Source organism: Castor canadensis, chromosome 14 (assembly GCF_047511655.1).
Source record: "Castor canadensis chromosome 14, mCasCan1.hap1v2, whole genome shotgun sequence".
Classification (NCBI taxonomy): domain Eukaryota; kingdom Metazoa; phylum Chordata; class Mammalia; order Rodentia; family Castoridae; genus Castor; species Castor canadensis.
In genome coordinates, this window is record NC_133399.1 from 113,374,745 (window position 1) to 113,391,958 (window position 17,214).

Sequence of the window (17,214 nt, forward strand, 5' to 3'; positions counted from 1 at the left end):
ATTATTGTTTAACCCACATTGGCTTTTCCCTTGATAAAGCCATAAATAACTTGTGGATGGTATAACATGTAATTCCACCTTGCATTTATGGACTGACTTTGTCAGTCATTGTGAGAATTGTTCCTGTACTGGCACCTCTGCACTGGCAATAGTCACATTTCCCGTAACTTCATGTGTAGACAGACATTCTGTGGACGCAGATTGCACAGGCGGTTATGGCAGAGGTTAAATTGAACCAATGCCTGTCGTCATCCAACAAGCACTCTCCTCACTGTGCCGTTCTGTCTCATGGAGAAAAAAATGTCATACTCACTTCTGATAAGCACTGATTTTACAAATTTTGATGTGCAACTTCAACAGTCTCACATATTTTTCCCTAGGTGCACATATTCAGTTTCTGAATTTCTCTACCGAAGCTAACCACGACTACCTTGAGGTTCAGAATGGCCCTTACCACACCAGCCCCATGATCGGGCAGTTCAGTGGCACAGATCTGCCCTGGTCATTGCTGAGTACCACACACGAAACGCTCATTCGCTTCTACAGCGACCACTCGCAAAACCGGCAAGGATTCAAACTTACTTACCAAGGTAAGGAGCAACACTGAAAGAAAAAAAATCTAATTATTTTTATATTTAAATTGTATTTCAATGTATATCTCAAGTGGTTGAAAATGTATGCAACTGACCTAATTTTCAGTGCCTTGTTGGTCGCCGATTTATGGTGGCCCATGGATATGTGCACAGACAGGAAGAGCACGGCCAGGTGCAGGTGCACACCTCATATCTGCCCCACAGTCCCTGCCCGCTCCCTCTCTTCTGTGACCAGTGTCACATACCTCCCTGGTCACAGAGTCTTCTCATTGTCACTTGTCCTCATTAGCCCCAGTCCTTTCAGGACAAGGATCGCTGTGGCTCAGGGGTCAGTTCCTGCTGGTGGTGGAGCCAGTTGTGTCTCAGTTATTTCTAGTACACGATAATAGCTACATGAACTGTTCAAGTCATGTTCAAATTATGTTGGATAAAAAAGAAAATTCAGAGCCTGAATTTTGCCCCTTTTTCTATCATCCTAATGTAAAAATCTGCTTAAAAAAAGTTTGAATCAACTCTTATCAAAGCACTTTTGGCATGTGAAAATGTTCAACATTTTCATTTCATCCAAAATAATTTAGCTGGCCTCTTCTTGGGTGTTGTTAAATAGAATGAGGTTGAAAATGTCAAATCCGGAACCTACTGTTTTTTTCAACATGGCTGAATCATTTGCCTTCTCAGCATCAAGCTTTAATGTTCTACAACCCCAAGAAGTCAGCATTTTATGTTGAACTCTTCGACGGTCTTACTTAAGTCCCCATCTGAAAGTTGAAATGCAGATATGGATTTCAGAATTGGGGTCTCTGAAAGCAGGAATCCAGGAAGGAGGGAAAAGGAGGGAAAGAGAGGGTGAGGAATTGACTGCAGACATTGATGGAATTTCTCTGCCAACACATGTCATGCCTTCCCAGCTTATTGTCCTCTCCCCCTCTGTGAACATCACCTCCTACATGAAAGGCACTCAATACACACGTATGCACATGTGCACACGTGTGTGTACAACACACACTTACACACATGCACACACAGAACCTCAGGGAGGAGACACTTCCCACAACAAAGGGGCTACAGATCCACCTGCAGGCACACTTGTTCCCTGCTCTTTCTTTCTCAGAGGAAGACGACGTTCCTCCCACTTAATGCCACAGCACTAGCGCTTTCTCAACTCCTTCAGAGGTACCAGCTGGGAGCCCTGTCTTGCTGCATTTATTTATAGGGACCACCTCTCTATTAGGACTTCCCAGCAGAGTTTCAGCTGTGTCCAGATTCTCTCCTTTCTCTCTCTCTCTCTCTCTCTCTCTCTCTCTCTCTCTCTCTGTCTCTCTTCCCCTCCTCCTCTCTCCTTTATTTTATGGTACTGACATTTGAACTGAGGATCCACTGTTTGAGCCACTCACCAATCCTTTTTTTTTCTTTTTAAGATTATTTTTCTCAGGTATGGTCTCGTGCTGATTGCTGAGGCTGACATTGAACTTTGGTCCTCTTGTCTTCACCTCCCGAGTAGCTGGAATTACAGTCCTCTGTGTGGCTGTATCCATTGCCTTCCTTAGTTTCCACACTCTCTCATCACTTCCCTTTATTCTTCCTTGTCTTGGAGTCTAACACTCCAGTCTTGACATAACCTGATGTTCAGCTCACTAAACCCCAGTGCCTGCTTCCTGTCCCCAGGCAGACTCTGCACAGCTCAACCTCCTCTGTCCTATGGCCCTGTCTGTGGGTCCTGCATCCCCAGGGTCCTTACTATCTTGCTCTCTCACTGTCTGCTTCTTATTTTCTTTGTTTCTTTGTTCTCTTCTGACTGATGACATTGGTTACAGGGCTTAGTTGGAACCCTCCTATGCTCTGTCACCTGAACTCCTGGACTCTGTGACCATGTAGCGCGTAACCCTGTGTCCATGTCTCCAGCTTACTCTTCTGTGAACCCCAAAAGAAATTTCTCACTCACTCTTGCCAAATGTACTGGGACCACATAGGCACCTGAACCCGTGTCCAAAGCCGGGCTCACAGCCGTCCTTCCCCAGCCACCTCGCCCTCCATGGTCACTCACTGAGTCAATAGTGTGAACTCTTGCATCTGCCCTCTGTCTCTGACACCAGCAGGACTCGCAGAGCAGCCACTCTCAGCTCCGACTGCTAGAAAACTCAGTCCCTGAAAGCTCTCACCACGTTTATTCCTCCGCCTTCTTTCACCCTTCCCATAAGCAAGCATCATTTGTCACCTTCTTTCTGAAAGTCCCTGCAACATTTCCCAAGATTCTGGAAATACAGTTCAAACTCTGCACAGAGTCTAATCCCTAGGCTGCTCTCTCTGCCCCCGCCCTCCACGCTCTGCTCTCTCTGCCCTGCCCCCCATGCTCTGCTGCCCTACAGAAGGGTCCCCAGGAGCCAAGGTCCCTTCTACCTTGGGACCTTGTGTACCCAGTAACCTCAGCATAGACCATTCTCCATCTCCACCCCAGTCTTCTCAGCAGATCCACCCACGGTGTCCCAGAGGATGCCGCCCCCATCACCCTGACGAGGACAGCTTCCCAGAGGTTGCACTTCTCCGTTTGGTAGTCCTTAAGACTGCCACCAGGTCTTTCCCATCGTCCCTGCTTCTGGACTCAGGTGCTGATGGCCCTTAGTGACTTAGTCTGGTGGCCTGACTAGCTTTGCAGGTGAGATATGAGTATTTGCTGTGTAACACTTTCACCTTCAGGATGGAAACTTGAAGTGTTGGATTCAGTTTGCTCTCAGAGTTGTGGGGTTAGACTTCAAAAGTGGAGAGCTGCCGTCCCATAGGAAGCACCGGATGTCACTGGGTTTTGCAGTGTTTTTGCTACTGTGGTTTGAACTAGCCTAAACTAATGGACACACCCTCGGGCTTCTTAAACTCAAGAGTTGATTGCCTGTGTAGATGGTTAACCATATTGTCCATGTGACAGTGGCAGCCATGTCTGCCTGGACTTCTGCTCTGTTCTCAGCATGAATCACACAACCAGCCTCCCACTGGTCCCCAGACGTGACCGTGAGCTGGGTGTGCTTCCTCCTGGGTGCTGAGGGACAGAGGACTCTGCCACACTTGCACCTGTGCCACGCGACCTTACCTTTATTAACTTGGTTCTGATGCCCTTGCTTCTTATTAAGTTAAGTCTATCTTAGTCACTCTCATTGCAGGTGGCGCAAGCTGAGCTGGCCAGCTGCCCCGTGCCAGTGCAGGTATCGGCATGCATACGATGCGTTCGTGATCCAGTCTTGGTGTCCGATCTTGGAGACATTTGGCTTTGTAATAGGCTTCTTTTTGGGTTTTTGCTTTAAGCTAAACAGGTATCGTGTGGGCAAGAATGGTGGTATTTTCTGTTTCTATTTAGGTAATGGAACCTAAATGGCCCTGGCCTGCTGCAGTGTTGTTGCCAGTGGTTGGGTTTCAGATGTTTCTCCATTCTTGGTACAATTTCTAAGATTCAGATGCTCCCCCAGGTGCCGTGAGAGAACCATCAAGAGCAGGAAAGTAGTAGAGTGATTTATTAGGACAGTGGAAGTATAGCTCAAGGGATGAGGTAGGCAATTCAGGTGAAGAGTGACTGCCTAGAAGCTGTAGGGACTTGGGGTTTTATCCACAGGGTGGGGTCACTAGGTGGTAAAAATCAGGGCCCTCCCCATGTGGCCCTCTCCACATGGTTTGGTCACTGTGCATGGGCTGCCCAGATGTGGTTAGTCTCTTTGCCTTTCCCAGTTTAACCTTGATATGGGCAGTGGGCTCCATAATGATGGAGGAACAATATTTTAGTCACTGGCCCAGGGTTTTAGAATGGGTTATGGTACCCTGGAGTATTTCTTTGTTCCTACTCCTGTCTACCTCACTGCCCACCATAACCCTTAGAGTGTAGCTGTGATAAGAAATTATCAATGACCCCAGTACCACCCTTCTCTTCCTTTCATTCTGTCTCTCCCATTCCACCACAAATCACAAGATGGGAACTAGATCTTCAGGATTGGGCGGTTGTCTTCCATGACGCAGACATGTGCCCACCCCACCAGTGATAAGTACGTTTATGAAGGCCCAGAGTCCTGGTCCCTGCATTTCCTGGACAGATCTATCTATTCAAGAGGTCTAACACAAGGCAAGAGCACAGGTTCCGGGTCTTTTGTATGAGCTGCCTCCCCGTGACAGAATATGAAAGAAGCCTGACTCACACTTGTCTAAGCAGAAAGCACAGATGGCAGCTGGATCAGCCACATCTGTCCTGATGCAAATCCAATGGTGGCCTGAATGTAAACACCCTAGTCAGAGGACAGGACCCCTCCCATAGCACCGTTTCTGGTCACCTTGGGAGCACATGTGCAGAGAGGCTGGCTAGACCTGGGGCCCTCCCATGTCCAGCCACCAGGACCAGGTGGACAGGCTACATTTTAGCTCCATGTGGGTCACACCAGTCTGCAGCAAACAACTTTAGTGGACTTCATTAAAGGGTATGTCTTGAGAGGGAAGGGAGGAGTCCTAAAAGACAGGTCTAAGAAAACAAGGTAAGGAAGGCACAGCCAATCTGTCACACACTTGGATTAAAGTGCACCTTCATTACTGCTTTAGTGCACAGGTCCTCTTACGCTCTTCCATTAGTGTTATTAGATTGTTGGAAAGTTAAAAACACTTTTCTGCGTCACCCACTCAGTGCAACACTCACTCTACACTTCTTGATTCTTGCGTGTGTTCCAGAAAGCTCACATTTCACAGATGAGGAAACTGAGGCTTAGAGATGTGGAACAAGTCACTGAAATCTGTGTAGTTGAAATGCTGGCTGTGAGACACCAACATAGTTGTCACCAGCAAAGCCCCTGTGTTTCTAAAGAAGGAAGACAAGTGAGAAGCTCTCTGGTCCCAAGTCCAGGGCTATTGTCACTTTGCTATTACCCAAAAGAAAGTTTACACCTGAGGAGTAAGTTTAAAAAGCCCCATGTTTTTGTTCCTCCTGGTTTGCAAAACCAGTCTACCTTCCAGGAGTTGCAGAATCTGACCATGGGGGAAACACAACCACTCTTAGCGTGCAAACGGGAGCCCTGACAGGTCCAGGTTCTAGCCTTCAGTCTTGGGCTGCTAAACTAGCTTTGCGGATAGAGGGTAAGAAAAGTCTCCTCGGTACACAGCAGTAGCACGTGCTGTGCTCGAGGGTGGATGGCCTGAGCAGCACGTGTTTGTGGGGTCCAGTTGTCCATGTGGCAACTTTGTCTCCTGCAAATCAGATGCCAGTCCTCAGGGACCACCCAGTGCCCGGGCTCTGGAAATCTGACCTTCCCCTGATTCTCTGTAGAGCGCTATAAGGAGCCTTTTAAGAGATGCACAAGGGGTTAACAGGCCTTTGGTACCAAATGTCCTCATCCCAGGTTCTCCTGTGGACATCTGTGAGGCAGTCTGGCAGGAGTCAGTCCTGGTAGGCATACATATGGGGTCCAGAGGGTCCCCTGCTTTGAGGCAGGGACACTGCTGCAGTCTTCCTCCCTCATCTGTCAAGCTTACACCAAGCCCACCTCTACCCTCACTCCTGACCCTCTACCCTCACAACCCAACCTGTTGGGGGTTACCATGTTTTTCTCCCTCTCTGGCCTGTCCCACCCTGTTCCAGGGTCCCAGGATTACCCTCTATCTGTCCCCAGTAACTGCTCTGTAGCACCCAACCCAGACTGGCTGCGGAGGGAGAGGCCACAGTGGGAAGATGAAGTGAAGAGGAGAAGTCTGGCTAGAAACTAGAGTTTTGGGCCCGTGGGCTTCCACATGTCAGGTCTGGCCACTTGCCCATTTGTCCCAAATAAAAGACATATGGTGAAGGGTAGGGGAAGGCGGTTCATTACAGGCACAGGCATGTAATGTACAGAGATGAGCTTCAGCTTTAAATAGACAAAGAATTAGGGCAGGGGACAAAGGTATGCATAGGTAAACAGTCCCAGTCACAGGTGTGTTTCAGTGGTCTGCTGGGGCAGTCCTTGTTCTTTGAGGGTTCTGGAGAAGTTGCTATTGCTGTCATAACTTGAGGGGGGCAGTATGGATCCCAAGATATGATTACTGCTCCAGGGTGCAGCCTCATCATGAGTTAATTGTCCGCATTTGGAGGGAGTGATCTGTTCTACAAGGCTCCCCTGTTGCTTAAGAGGTAGTTTTGGTCCCTTATAAAGATTTTATTGGTCATTCCTGGCCTTCCTAAATTCAAAGGTGGCTGTAGGAGAGAATGGTTCAGAGCAAAGGACAATAGATACAAAATGGAGACAGAGATGCCAAGCATGTCCTGTTTTTAGTTAATTTGTGTGCCCAAGTAAGGAGTCAGTGCTTTTCAGCCAAAGAAATTTAAGATAACAAGGCAGGAGCTATGAGGGGGGCGTTCATGGATCAGGAGATCCCCAGGGTGAGAAGAAAGTGTGTTTTATCTTACAGAGAGGAGAAAGAAGCCAGAAAGAACCAGGTCGGGGAGAAGGATGGCAGTGACTGTGAGGGATGGGACAGCAGGGGTCATGAGAGCCCTGGAGAAGCTCTCTCCCAGGAAGACTTCCGGGGAGCACCACAGGCCGGAGAGCTTCATGCGTCCCTCTCTCTGGAGTTTCAGAGCTGGGCAGAGCTCAGCGCTGTAGCTGGGAGGGGGCTGGGCAGGGCTGGGCTTGAGGTCTCAAAATCTGCACCCCAAATCCCATTTCAACACAGAAATAGCAGGCCTCCATTTCTCCTTGTTGTTTTTGCAGTGCTGGGGATGGAACCCAGGGCCTGGCACAGGTAGACAAGTAGTGTACCACTGCACCATAGCCCAGGCCCAGGGCCTCAAAACCCAGTGTTCCTGATGGCAGTCCTGCCCCCTGCATGAGATCCACTGGACTCTCCCAGGGTCAAAGAGAAAATGTGGGGTAATTACGTGAGCAAAACAGGAAGAGAAGTGCCTTCTGAGGGCCAGCAGTGGAGAAAATGTGAAGTCACTTGTTTGTAAGAGTTTGAGAAGACTCACATGCCAAATGCAGCTAAACCTTCTGCACGATCCATCAGGAGTGCCCGCCCAATGAGGGTCTCACGCTGCCTTGTCTCTCCCTCACTGTTCTTGACTTGTTTTCTACCACTAAAGTTACCTGTGGCCATTTAAATTGAATTTTTAAGTTCACAGACTCAGTTCTAAAGACACAAGAAACAGAACTCAAATAAATGCAAAGTTAAGTTGGACAGGCATCCCTGTGGTATTTCTGAAATGACAAATAGAAGGCACTATCACTTTGGCAGACTTGCCTTTCAAGTTGACTTCCTGGCCAGACAGAAACAGTGTCAGGAGCACTGTTGTGGTTTGGGCCTGACTTGTGGCTTCCCATCCCTGCTTCCAGGCTCCCTTGGCTTATTTAGCAGTTTTTACATTCTGATGGAATTCCATCAAATCTCATTTTTGTTCTGCTATCTCCACATTTCTTTTATGCTGGCTTGCTGTGCTTGTTTTTAAAAAGATCTTTTGAGTACTCCTGATTTATTATGGGTCCTGGGTTTGGCTCTTGTAATCTTCAAACCACCTAAACCTTTTATCACCAGTCTCCTTCCCACAAAATTTAAGCAAGCTGGAAAGAAAAAAAAAAAAAAAAAACACATATAAGAAACATTTGAAAAGTTTTTAACCAGATAAAGTTCTTTCACCTACCATTGATATGCAAATAGATCCTGATTTAAAGGATTACCCCTTCAGGCAACACTTTGCATTTTCAAAATAGACTTTAAAGAGCTTAAATCTGAAAGTTTCCCTTTTGGAAGGGCACCTCCTCCAAGCGAGAAGTTGGTGCATATGAATGGCACCTGCCTAGGCTCTTTCCCGTGACACCATCTGCAGGAGGCAACCTGTTTGAGCCGCCTGCGTCCTTTCCTGCACTACTTTGCTTTCCTGCCAGTGCCTTCTGGAGGAGGTGTTGTCTAGCCTGGTTTGTAGCAGGTCTAAGGAAAGGAGATGCCTGTCTGGAGCCATCACTATGGTGGTGAAACTTGGATGGGCCTTAATGGGGCCCCTCAGGCTAAAAGCTGTGCCTTTCCTTGGATTCTGTGTCTGAACCACTAAGTCTGAACCAGGCAGTAAGGGCTGTGAGCGCCTTCAGCCTGGGCACCTGTCCTGCATATCACCACTTTGGTAGAAAACATGTCCTACACCAGTTTGCTGAGAAGAAACCAGCATTGCTGAAGTTATGACTGAAGACGTCATGGACCAGCCTGCATCCCAGCCTGGCTTTGTATAAAACACCTGTTTGGGGATACATGAAAGTGTCTTTAAGGTATCTGTTCCAAAACCTTGGGATGGAGAGTTGTTCAGAGCAGGAGGTGGACCCTGGGCCTCTGTAGTGTCAATTGCTTTAACTTTCCCAGATGGATCCAGGACAGCAGGTGGGCCTCAACTTCAGCAAGCACCCCCACCCTTGGTCCCTGCCTCCATGGGCAGAGCAGGGCTCCTTCTGCCTACTGGACACACTTCCAAGGGCCTTGAGGAAGTCCTGGGTTGTAACACTGATAAGATGTGAAAGATTTGTATCTCAAAGTAGCCATTTCCTAAAGTCAGTGATCTGAAGAAAGGGAGGTTGAGCCCAGTCCAAAAGAATTCCATCAAAGGCCAGCTGGCTTCAATGCTACTCCTGGTGGGAATCACACAGGGTCTTCTGCCAAGACCAAAAACTGCCACTCTCTCCCTGTTTCCTCCTGTCACCTCCAGTATCAAGTCCTCAGTCAGACAAGGTGGGGACAGAGTGGAGCTCCTGAGTTTCCAGCTACCAGACTTTCTTTGACTTACATTTCCTAGGCTGGAGCTGGCTATGTGCCACCCTTGGCTAACACAAAAGCTGTGAGATGCCTGTTTTGTTTTTGCCATCTGGGCATGCTCCTTTCCAAAGAGAACAGAGGTTCCTCTCCCTAAAGACAAGGGAAGCGAGTGTAGTAGGGATGAGTGAGAACTGCCAGCCTTAGAGTCACAGTCACCCTTCAACCCCAGATGAGGGGTCTCCCACAGCTTCCCAGTTTCCATGCAAAATCACAGGTCCTTGAGATCCACAAACATGAGAAGCATTTCAAGGTGTCTCACAACAAGAGTCTCACACGGTGAGAGTTTTAGTAAGAATTTATTTTCATATAAAGGGATAAAGTAGGAAGAAATTTGAAAGGAAGAGGGAAAAGACACCTCCTGCTAGCAGGGGTGGGAGACAACAGGCTCAGAATGCAGTCCTTTCCTGGGGTCTTTAAGCTTGAAGTTGGAGAAATACACATCCTCCAGTGAAAGTCTAGCAGCCCTCATCACTGGACAGTGGTTCTGAGTCACCAAATGGGAGCTGGTTATTATGGTAAAATATGGAGATGTTACTGGGAACACCTGGGTGACAACTTTCTTTTGCTAGACATGATTATTTTCTAATCCTTGAAGCTTTTTAACATCTCAAAGAGGAAAGCAGAAACAGGTAGCTCCAGTATTTGTAACTTAGCATCTAAAAGGAGATAGGAGGGGCCAACTGCTCTGGCTCTCCAGCCTTTACTTCCTTGTTTTAACTCAGAGTTTGACTCTTTAATTTCCTCATCTGTCCTGCTTCAAAGGTTATATGAATTATGTATGTCAGAGTAGAGGTTATCAGCTGACAAAGCTCTGAGGCATGGCGAAGGTAGAGAAAGAGGCAGAGTGAGCTCTCAGCTTGTCCTCAGCCATCTTTGGGGTACAGACATGAGATAGCTTTAAGTAGACAACAGAACTGGGGCAGGGGACAAAGGTGTGCACAGTTAAACAGTTCAGTCACAGGTGTGGTTGGTCTCATGACTGGTGGAGCCGACAGTGTTTGTCAGGCAGGTGGTGTGGTGGTCTGGTCCAGTTCTGGGAAGTTATCACCTGGATGGAGTAATCTGGCTCCTGTTTGAGAGGATTCTTGGGATAATTGTCTTCACTGGGAAGGTGGCAGATCCAGGTGGCTCTGGTTCATTGTTACAAAGATATTATCAGTTTTGTCCTTTTTGGAATCCAAGGTGATTATAAAGTGACTGTAAAAAGAATGGCTTAGAGCAAAGATAGATACAAAATGGAGACAGAGATGTCAAGCTTTTCCTACTTTTAGTTTATTTGTGGGCTATTCAGCAAAAGCAACTTGAGCACCTCTTATAGGCTGATGATTAATTAATTGGTCTATTTCCAGGGATACTGAGCAGTCCATCCTCACTTTGAGTTTCCTTAATACTGTGTTCAACATTTCACTGTCTTTATTGACTTTAGGACAGATTTCCATTGCAGTACTTGTAAGGAAATATAGGCCCCAAAAGTGACCACGTGGGGAGGAGTGATCTGGCCAAGAGATTCTTAATTGCTGGGTGGGAGAGGGAGAGAGCCAAGAGAGAGAGGGAGAGAGGGGCAGGGGCTTAAATACCCCTCGGTGGGACTCGGCATGATCTGATTGGTTAGGATCTTATGGTTCATGCTGATTGGAGGTTGGGGCACAAGGAGGGTTCAAGCTAGACTTGAGGCAGGACCGTGACCCTGGAAAGCGGAGGCTTAAGGGTGCAGTAAGAACTGAAACCTATCGGCGCCTTTATTGCCAGCATTCCTCCCTTTTTTGTTTGTTAAGGAAGGGGGGCGTTGTGTTCGCTCTGGCTTCTTCGAGCTGGCAAGGGGCGGCATAGGGGAAGAGAGGGTCAGTTGGCAAGCATTGTTGGGGTGCTGAGTCTCATGATGGCGTACACCCAGGCTCTGAAAATGAAGATTTCCTCTTCCCTGAAGTTGATGAAGGTCCCTTGCAGCCATAGGTTGTAAAGAGTCTCGAGCCAATCCTCCGACCTCCGCAGGGTGGGTGTCAGCCAACTATCCTGGCGTTTTGGAGAGGTTGATACCCCTGGAGGTTCAACTGGTTAAATTTTTGATCAGCAATAGCAGACATGTAGTATGATACAAGAGAGGAAGCTTAAGAATAGGAGAGCAAGAAACGTAGGCATTAGGATGGGCATTGACCAGGAGAATCACTGACTGTGAAATGTTGTTCCCTAGATGATTTCAAGAGTCCTCCAATTCCCTTCTCCATTTTTCTAATTGTTTCTTGAGAGGTGTAGCCATTGAGGGAACCCATTTTGCTTGACAGCTGTGGGTGTCATGAGAATGACCAAATGAGGGCTGGTCCATCGAAGTCCCAGTGGAGAGGGTAGAAGATCCTTTTGGAGAACAAGATGCCCTGGTTTAACAGAAATTGTTAGAGGGTGGGGCAGGATCTGGTTTGCATGCTCTCTGAGAAGTTCTCTGAGAAGGCAGGTAGTCAGCCAGAGGAGCAGAGTCTGTTGGAGGCCGGTTTTACTAAGAGAAATTGGTGGCCATACATTATCTAATACTCAAATAGGAATGGTTAGGAGGAGCATAAAAAGGTGTCTGTTCAGGGATTACATACCTAGGGATCTAAATTCTGCAAAATCCTATAACTGCCAGGAAAGCTGTAAGCTGTAAGCTTATGGTATGGGGGTTGGGAAACGGAAGATTGGGTTGATGCATTTATGACTCTGGGAGTAAGTCTGTCCCTTTAAGGCCAGACCTTAAGGTGACCTGTGGGAGACTTTAAGGTGACCTGTGGGAGGCAGGGGCTGTCAGGATTTAAATGTAACACTCTTGGATAAAAGAGAGCTTTAGCTCATTATTTTATATACATTGACACTTTTAACCTTTTAAATGTTTGTACCATATTCAGATAACACTGTTACAAGGTGGTCATTTAAGACACATAAGCAAACATGTAAATGAACTCTGATTCAGTAGTACTTAAAGCTTGACAAGATCAGCAGAAAACACAAATAATTTCTTTGATAAAATCTTTCTCTGTAATGGTTTTTTGTAGATGTTACTCAGAGCAGAACAATATTAAGATAACCTTGTTATTTCATAGACATAGAGGATTTGATTTTAGTTTGACATGACCCTAAAAATCTTTTAGGCAACTCTTAGATTATATTCAACTTTAACTTTATCACACATCGAAGTTTTTTATTATACACTTTTAAAACGTACTCAGACCTTTATATAACATACTAAACCCTTTGATGGCTTGTTTTTATCCCTCCTATTTGAAACAATCTTAAGGACAAATGCCTTCTTTGCAAAATCCCTTCTCATCCAAAAAACCATTCCTTTTTCCTTTAACTTCTTAAAAAATACATTTATTACCTATCTATATCCTTTCCAGTTGTTTACTTTGTAACTTGTATTTTAAAATTAACTTTCATAAGTTATTAGTTGCTCTAGCTAGGGGCTGGAGCAACTAATTAGTAGCCCTTGTTGTTTTAAGGAACTTATGACAGGCACAAGGCCTCATCATCCCTCAGGCTTGAGGGGACATTGTTTGGGTGTGGAAACTGTGAGGAATTTGAGTTTTATTTGAATAGGGAGGGCCGTCCTGGCTCACCCTACACTCATCTCATCAGTCCACACTGTGGAATCTTCTTTGTTCCTGAAGGAGGGGGCAGCAGAGATAGCTGCCTGGGGGGAGGAGAATTTGAGCTTTTAATTGAGATAGTAAATCCTGTCCCAGCAGGGACACTGGAGTTTTAGGTATTATGAGGAAAGAGTGACAGAAGAGCAGGTCTCCCCAAGAGCAGGCCAGAGGCCAGGTAAACTAGCGCTCTAGGGGCTGGCCAGATTTGCCCCGAATGATAACTTTTGTCATTGGACCAGGGACCAGGAGAAAAAAGTAAAACAGAGAAACGGGCTCCACTGTCTAGGAGGAAAATGACCTTTTGTTTTCCTGCCATTATGGCTCCTCAACATTGATGCCAAGAAGTAGAGTATGGACAGGAGGCTGGGACCCATCAATACATAGAAGGTGGCACCTCATCTTCCATTTGGTGATGGGGGCACTTAGAACTCCAGTGGTTATCCTTGCAGAGGGTAGGGTCCTGGTTGGGGGCAGGGCTGTCTCCCGGGCTGTCCCCCCTTAAGCATTCTCTGCAGAAGTGCCCCTCCTGTCCACCATGGTGGCAAGTTCAGGATACAGGCCCCAGTCGGGTGGGGCCCTCTCTGAGAGCAGCAATGAGGCCATGGTGTCTCTTATCTTTTTCTCTCCTGTTAGTAAGGTCCTGGACATACAGACGTAGCCATAAATACAGACATGGCTAGCTGTATTACTTGGTTCAATGACTTCTCCCTTCAGCCAGTCTGAGTTTTTTATGAATATCTGGGACTGACTGTTAGAAATTTATCTTTGAGGAGAACCCCTCTCACCTGTGACTCTGAGTCCACTGTGGTATGCTTTCTGATAGGTTGTTGCTGTAAAGTAAAGTTGTTATTTTACATTGACACCTGACACTCTGGAGAGCAAGTCTCTGAACTGTTCTGGGCCTCAGTTTCCTCACTAGAAGAATGAGGGATCTGGTCTAGGTTAAACTACGTTTTTCCACTATGAGATGGCTGAAGTGACATTAATGCCACATCTTCTTTACCATTATTTATTTATTTATTTATTTTAGTAATGCTGGGGAATTGAACCCAGGGCTTTGCACATGCTGGGCAGACATTCTCCCATTGAGCTACTTCCTCAGCCCCAAATATTATTATTATTATTTCTTACTTTGGCTGTACTGGGCTTGAACTCAGGACTTTATGCTTGTAAAGCGACACTCTACTGCTTGAGCCTTATAATCATTTCCAACCTGAGTGGCCTGGGCCAGAACCCATTGCTTTTCTAATGAGAGAAATTTGTATAGGGGACCTCAGTTTACTTTTTTTTTTACTTTTATAGAAAAGGTCTATTGTAATTTAAGGAGCCCTGTGAAGGCCACTTCTCTTGGTCACCCAAGGCATATGGAGGCCGACCTCAGTACAAAGCTTCCAACATCTACCAGCCAGAAGACTGGAAGGTGCAGGTCCCATCTAGAAAGAACAAAAAGTTAAGATCCTGTCTTTTAGCTAACAGCAGGCAGCCTCTTTAATAAAGGCTATCTTTTTAACAAAGAAATAAATCATGTGTAAAGTTGGAGAGGGGCATTCAGAGGGCATTTCAGGCCAATAACAGTGGCCATACAGGACAACTAGTATTAATATTTGGAGGGAAAAATTTATGCTGAGGCCAAAGGTATAGAAAATTCTAAATGAGAACTTTAGAGACCACAGTAATGTCTATTTAGTTATTTCTGGAACTATAACCTTGAGCTTATAAGGGTCTGATGCCCTGAGGTGTGAGGTGGGGCTAGGAGCAGAACTTGTGCAAGGTGCCACTCCCTCCACACACACCTGGGACAAATGACCCTGACTGCCTAGGCCTGGTCCTGCGGCCTGTCGCCCCTCCCCCCTGCCTGTGTTCTAGGGGAAGTGGCAGGTCAGCCATCACCACATGTGGCTGGCGGCCTGGGATTTGCTGGGTCCTCTCTATGGATTTTCTTAGCTATGGCAGGCGTTTTTGCTGTGTCCAGAAGCCGGCATCCTGTGCACAGATGCGCCTGTTTGCTTTCCCTCCTCCCCTTGTGGGGGCGGAGTTAGAGCGTAAGCGTGGCAGCTGCAGGTTTTTGCAAGCGCTTTTTGTAAAGCAGCTGACTTAAAGTTACTTTAGACTGAGAGGCCTGGCAAACTAGTTGGAATAACTTAAGTCATAAGGCACCATGCTACAGGTTCTTCATGGGAGGCAGGGTCCCAGTAAACCCAGGGAGGGGAAGGCAGACAGAGACAAAGGACACGCGGTGAGACCATGGAGGAGGCAGAAAAGGTGTGCTGACATCTTAGGTAAGGGAGGGGAAGGCAGAGCCTGGAGGCAGGACACACGCTTAAGGGATTAGCCGTCACCTGTGCCTCCAGGTTGCTCCCATTGATTGGTACTGACAGGCTTTCGGAAATAAAACCTCCACTCTCCAGTCACCAAATAAAGCATGAGCTCTCTCAGAGCTGGAACCGCCTTGAGGTCAGAATTGGCAAGGAGTGGCTTGCTTAACTCCATGACAGGGAAAGTTTTTCAGGAAGATAGGAGGAGATAGGTATGGTAAGCAGTGCAAGAAGTCTTTACATGGGGAAGGAGGAGGTTTGGAGAGGAATTGGCTGATTTAGAAACTGGTTTATAGCTGATAGAATGTGTGCAGGGGAACAGAAAGTACAGAGGGAGGGTTTGAAGTACATGTTTTGGCTTGCAAGTGGTGCAGAGGGCTGGATTTAGACAGAGGTATGAAAAGGCTTGGACATAATGGAATCTCTCTCCATTGTCCCGATCGCTCACAGTAGTTATATGTCCCGTAAAAGGTTTGGATTTAAAGACCCGAAAAGGGGCCGGTGACTTTGGTTGTCTAAAGGCTAAGTGGGCCAGATTTGAGTGCAAAAGTGGATCAATTTTTTCAGTTTTATCTCTGGGGTCAGACCCAAGGTGTCTAAATTATTGAGGAGGCATTTTAGTGGGGAGTCAGATGGCAAAGAGGAGGTGGCCCCCATAGTGGGAGCCGGTTGGAAGAATATATGGAGTCACAGGGTATCCCCACGTGGCTCGAATATCCTGAGAATGGTACAAGACGCATGAGAAACAGTTGTCACTGCGTTCAAGTGGCTTGTAGGGCCCCCGGGGCCCAGAGGCTGTGGGTCATCCGGCGCCAGGCTTTGCAGATGGTTGGTCTCCAAAACCAATGACAAAAATAGACCCAAGCTGAACAGAGGGAAGGGAACCCCCCTCTACCGTCTGAGTCCCAGAGATATCCAAAAAGGAGGGGGTGTTTAAACCCCAGAGACACCGAAGGGAGAGACCGCAAAGGGAGCCCAATAAGGGTATGTGGACTCACCAAAGAATGTCCGGTGTTGAATGCAAGCAGGGCGATTGGGAGAATGAGTCCTGGCCAATCACGTCCTCAGGGTGGTCGTGGGGTGAGTTGGAATCGGGGTCCCACAATGATTAGTGGGGAAACCCGCCCCGAGTCATGGCACCAAATGTAAGGAAATATAGGCCCCAAAAGTGACCCCATGGAGAGGAGTGTCTGGCCAAGAGATTCTTTATTGCCGGGCAGGAGAGGGAGAGAGCCAAGAGAGCCGAGAGAGAGAGAGAGAGAGAGAGAGAGAGAGAGAGAGAGAGAGAGAAGAAGAGGAGAGGAGAGAGAGGGAGAGGGAGAGGGAGGGAGAGAGAGAGAGAGAGGGGCAGAGGCTTAAATACCCCTCAGTGGGACTCAGAATGATCTGATTGGTTGGGATCTTATGGTTCATGCTGATCGGAGGTTAGGGCAGAAGGAGGGTTCAAGCTAGACTTGAGGCTGGACTGTGACCCTGGGAGGCAGAACCGTGACCCTGGAAAACAGAAGCTTAAGGGTACAGTAAGAACTGAAACCTATCAATGCCATTATGGCCAACAGTACTACTTCCCATTTTCGTTTGCAAACTGGGTTCTTACTTGAATTGTTGTCCGTAATTTCTAAACTCCTAGTTTTTGGTGGCTCACTTTCTCTTTGTATTTTCCCAGAGCGACTAATCATTTTAATCTAAGCAAAGTGATGTTCACACATACACAAGCCTCACAACATCTCTGTAGGCACGATCTAGACAAGAGGTTATACGTTGCCTGCTGTGGAGTGCTGTTTTCCAAGTTGCCAGTGTGTGGAATTAGGCATCATGGAATGTGTCAGACACCCGCAGATCCACTTTCTCTTGCACTCTCAGAATCTGAAAGTGTTTGGCCTGTGTTCTCAGGTGGCAGGGACC

The 17,214-nt window shown here is 47.1% G+C and overlaps 1 protein-coding gene across 2 annotated transcripts in view; it reads left to right on the plus strand.

Annotated features, from left to right (window-relative positions):
* Positions 1-17,214, plus strand: part of Csmd1 (CUB and Sushi multiple domains 1) — a 1,661,894-nt gene that overhangs the window by 1,499,680 nt on the left and 145,000 nt on the right. For both annotated transcript variants that reach the window (XM_074055299.1, XM_074055300.1), the window contains exon 41: positions 381-590. In XM_074055299.1, coding sequence (XP_073911400.1) covers positions 381-590 — 210 coding nt within the window. The remainder of the gene's footprint in view (positions 1-380; positions 591-17,214) is intronic.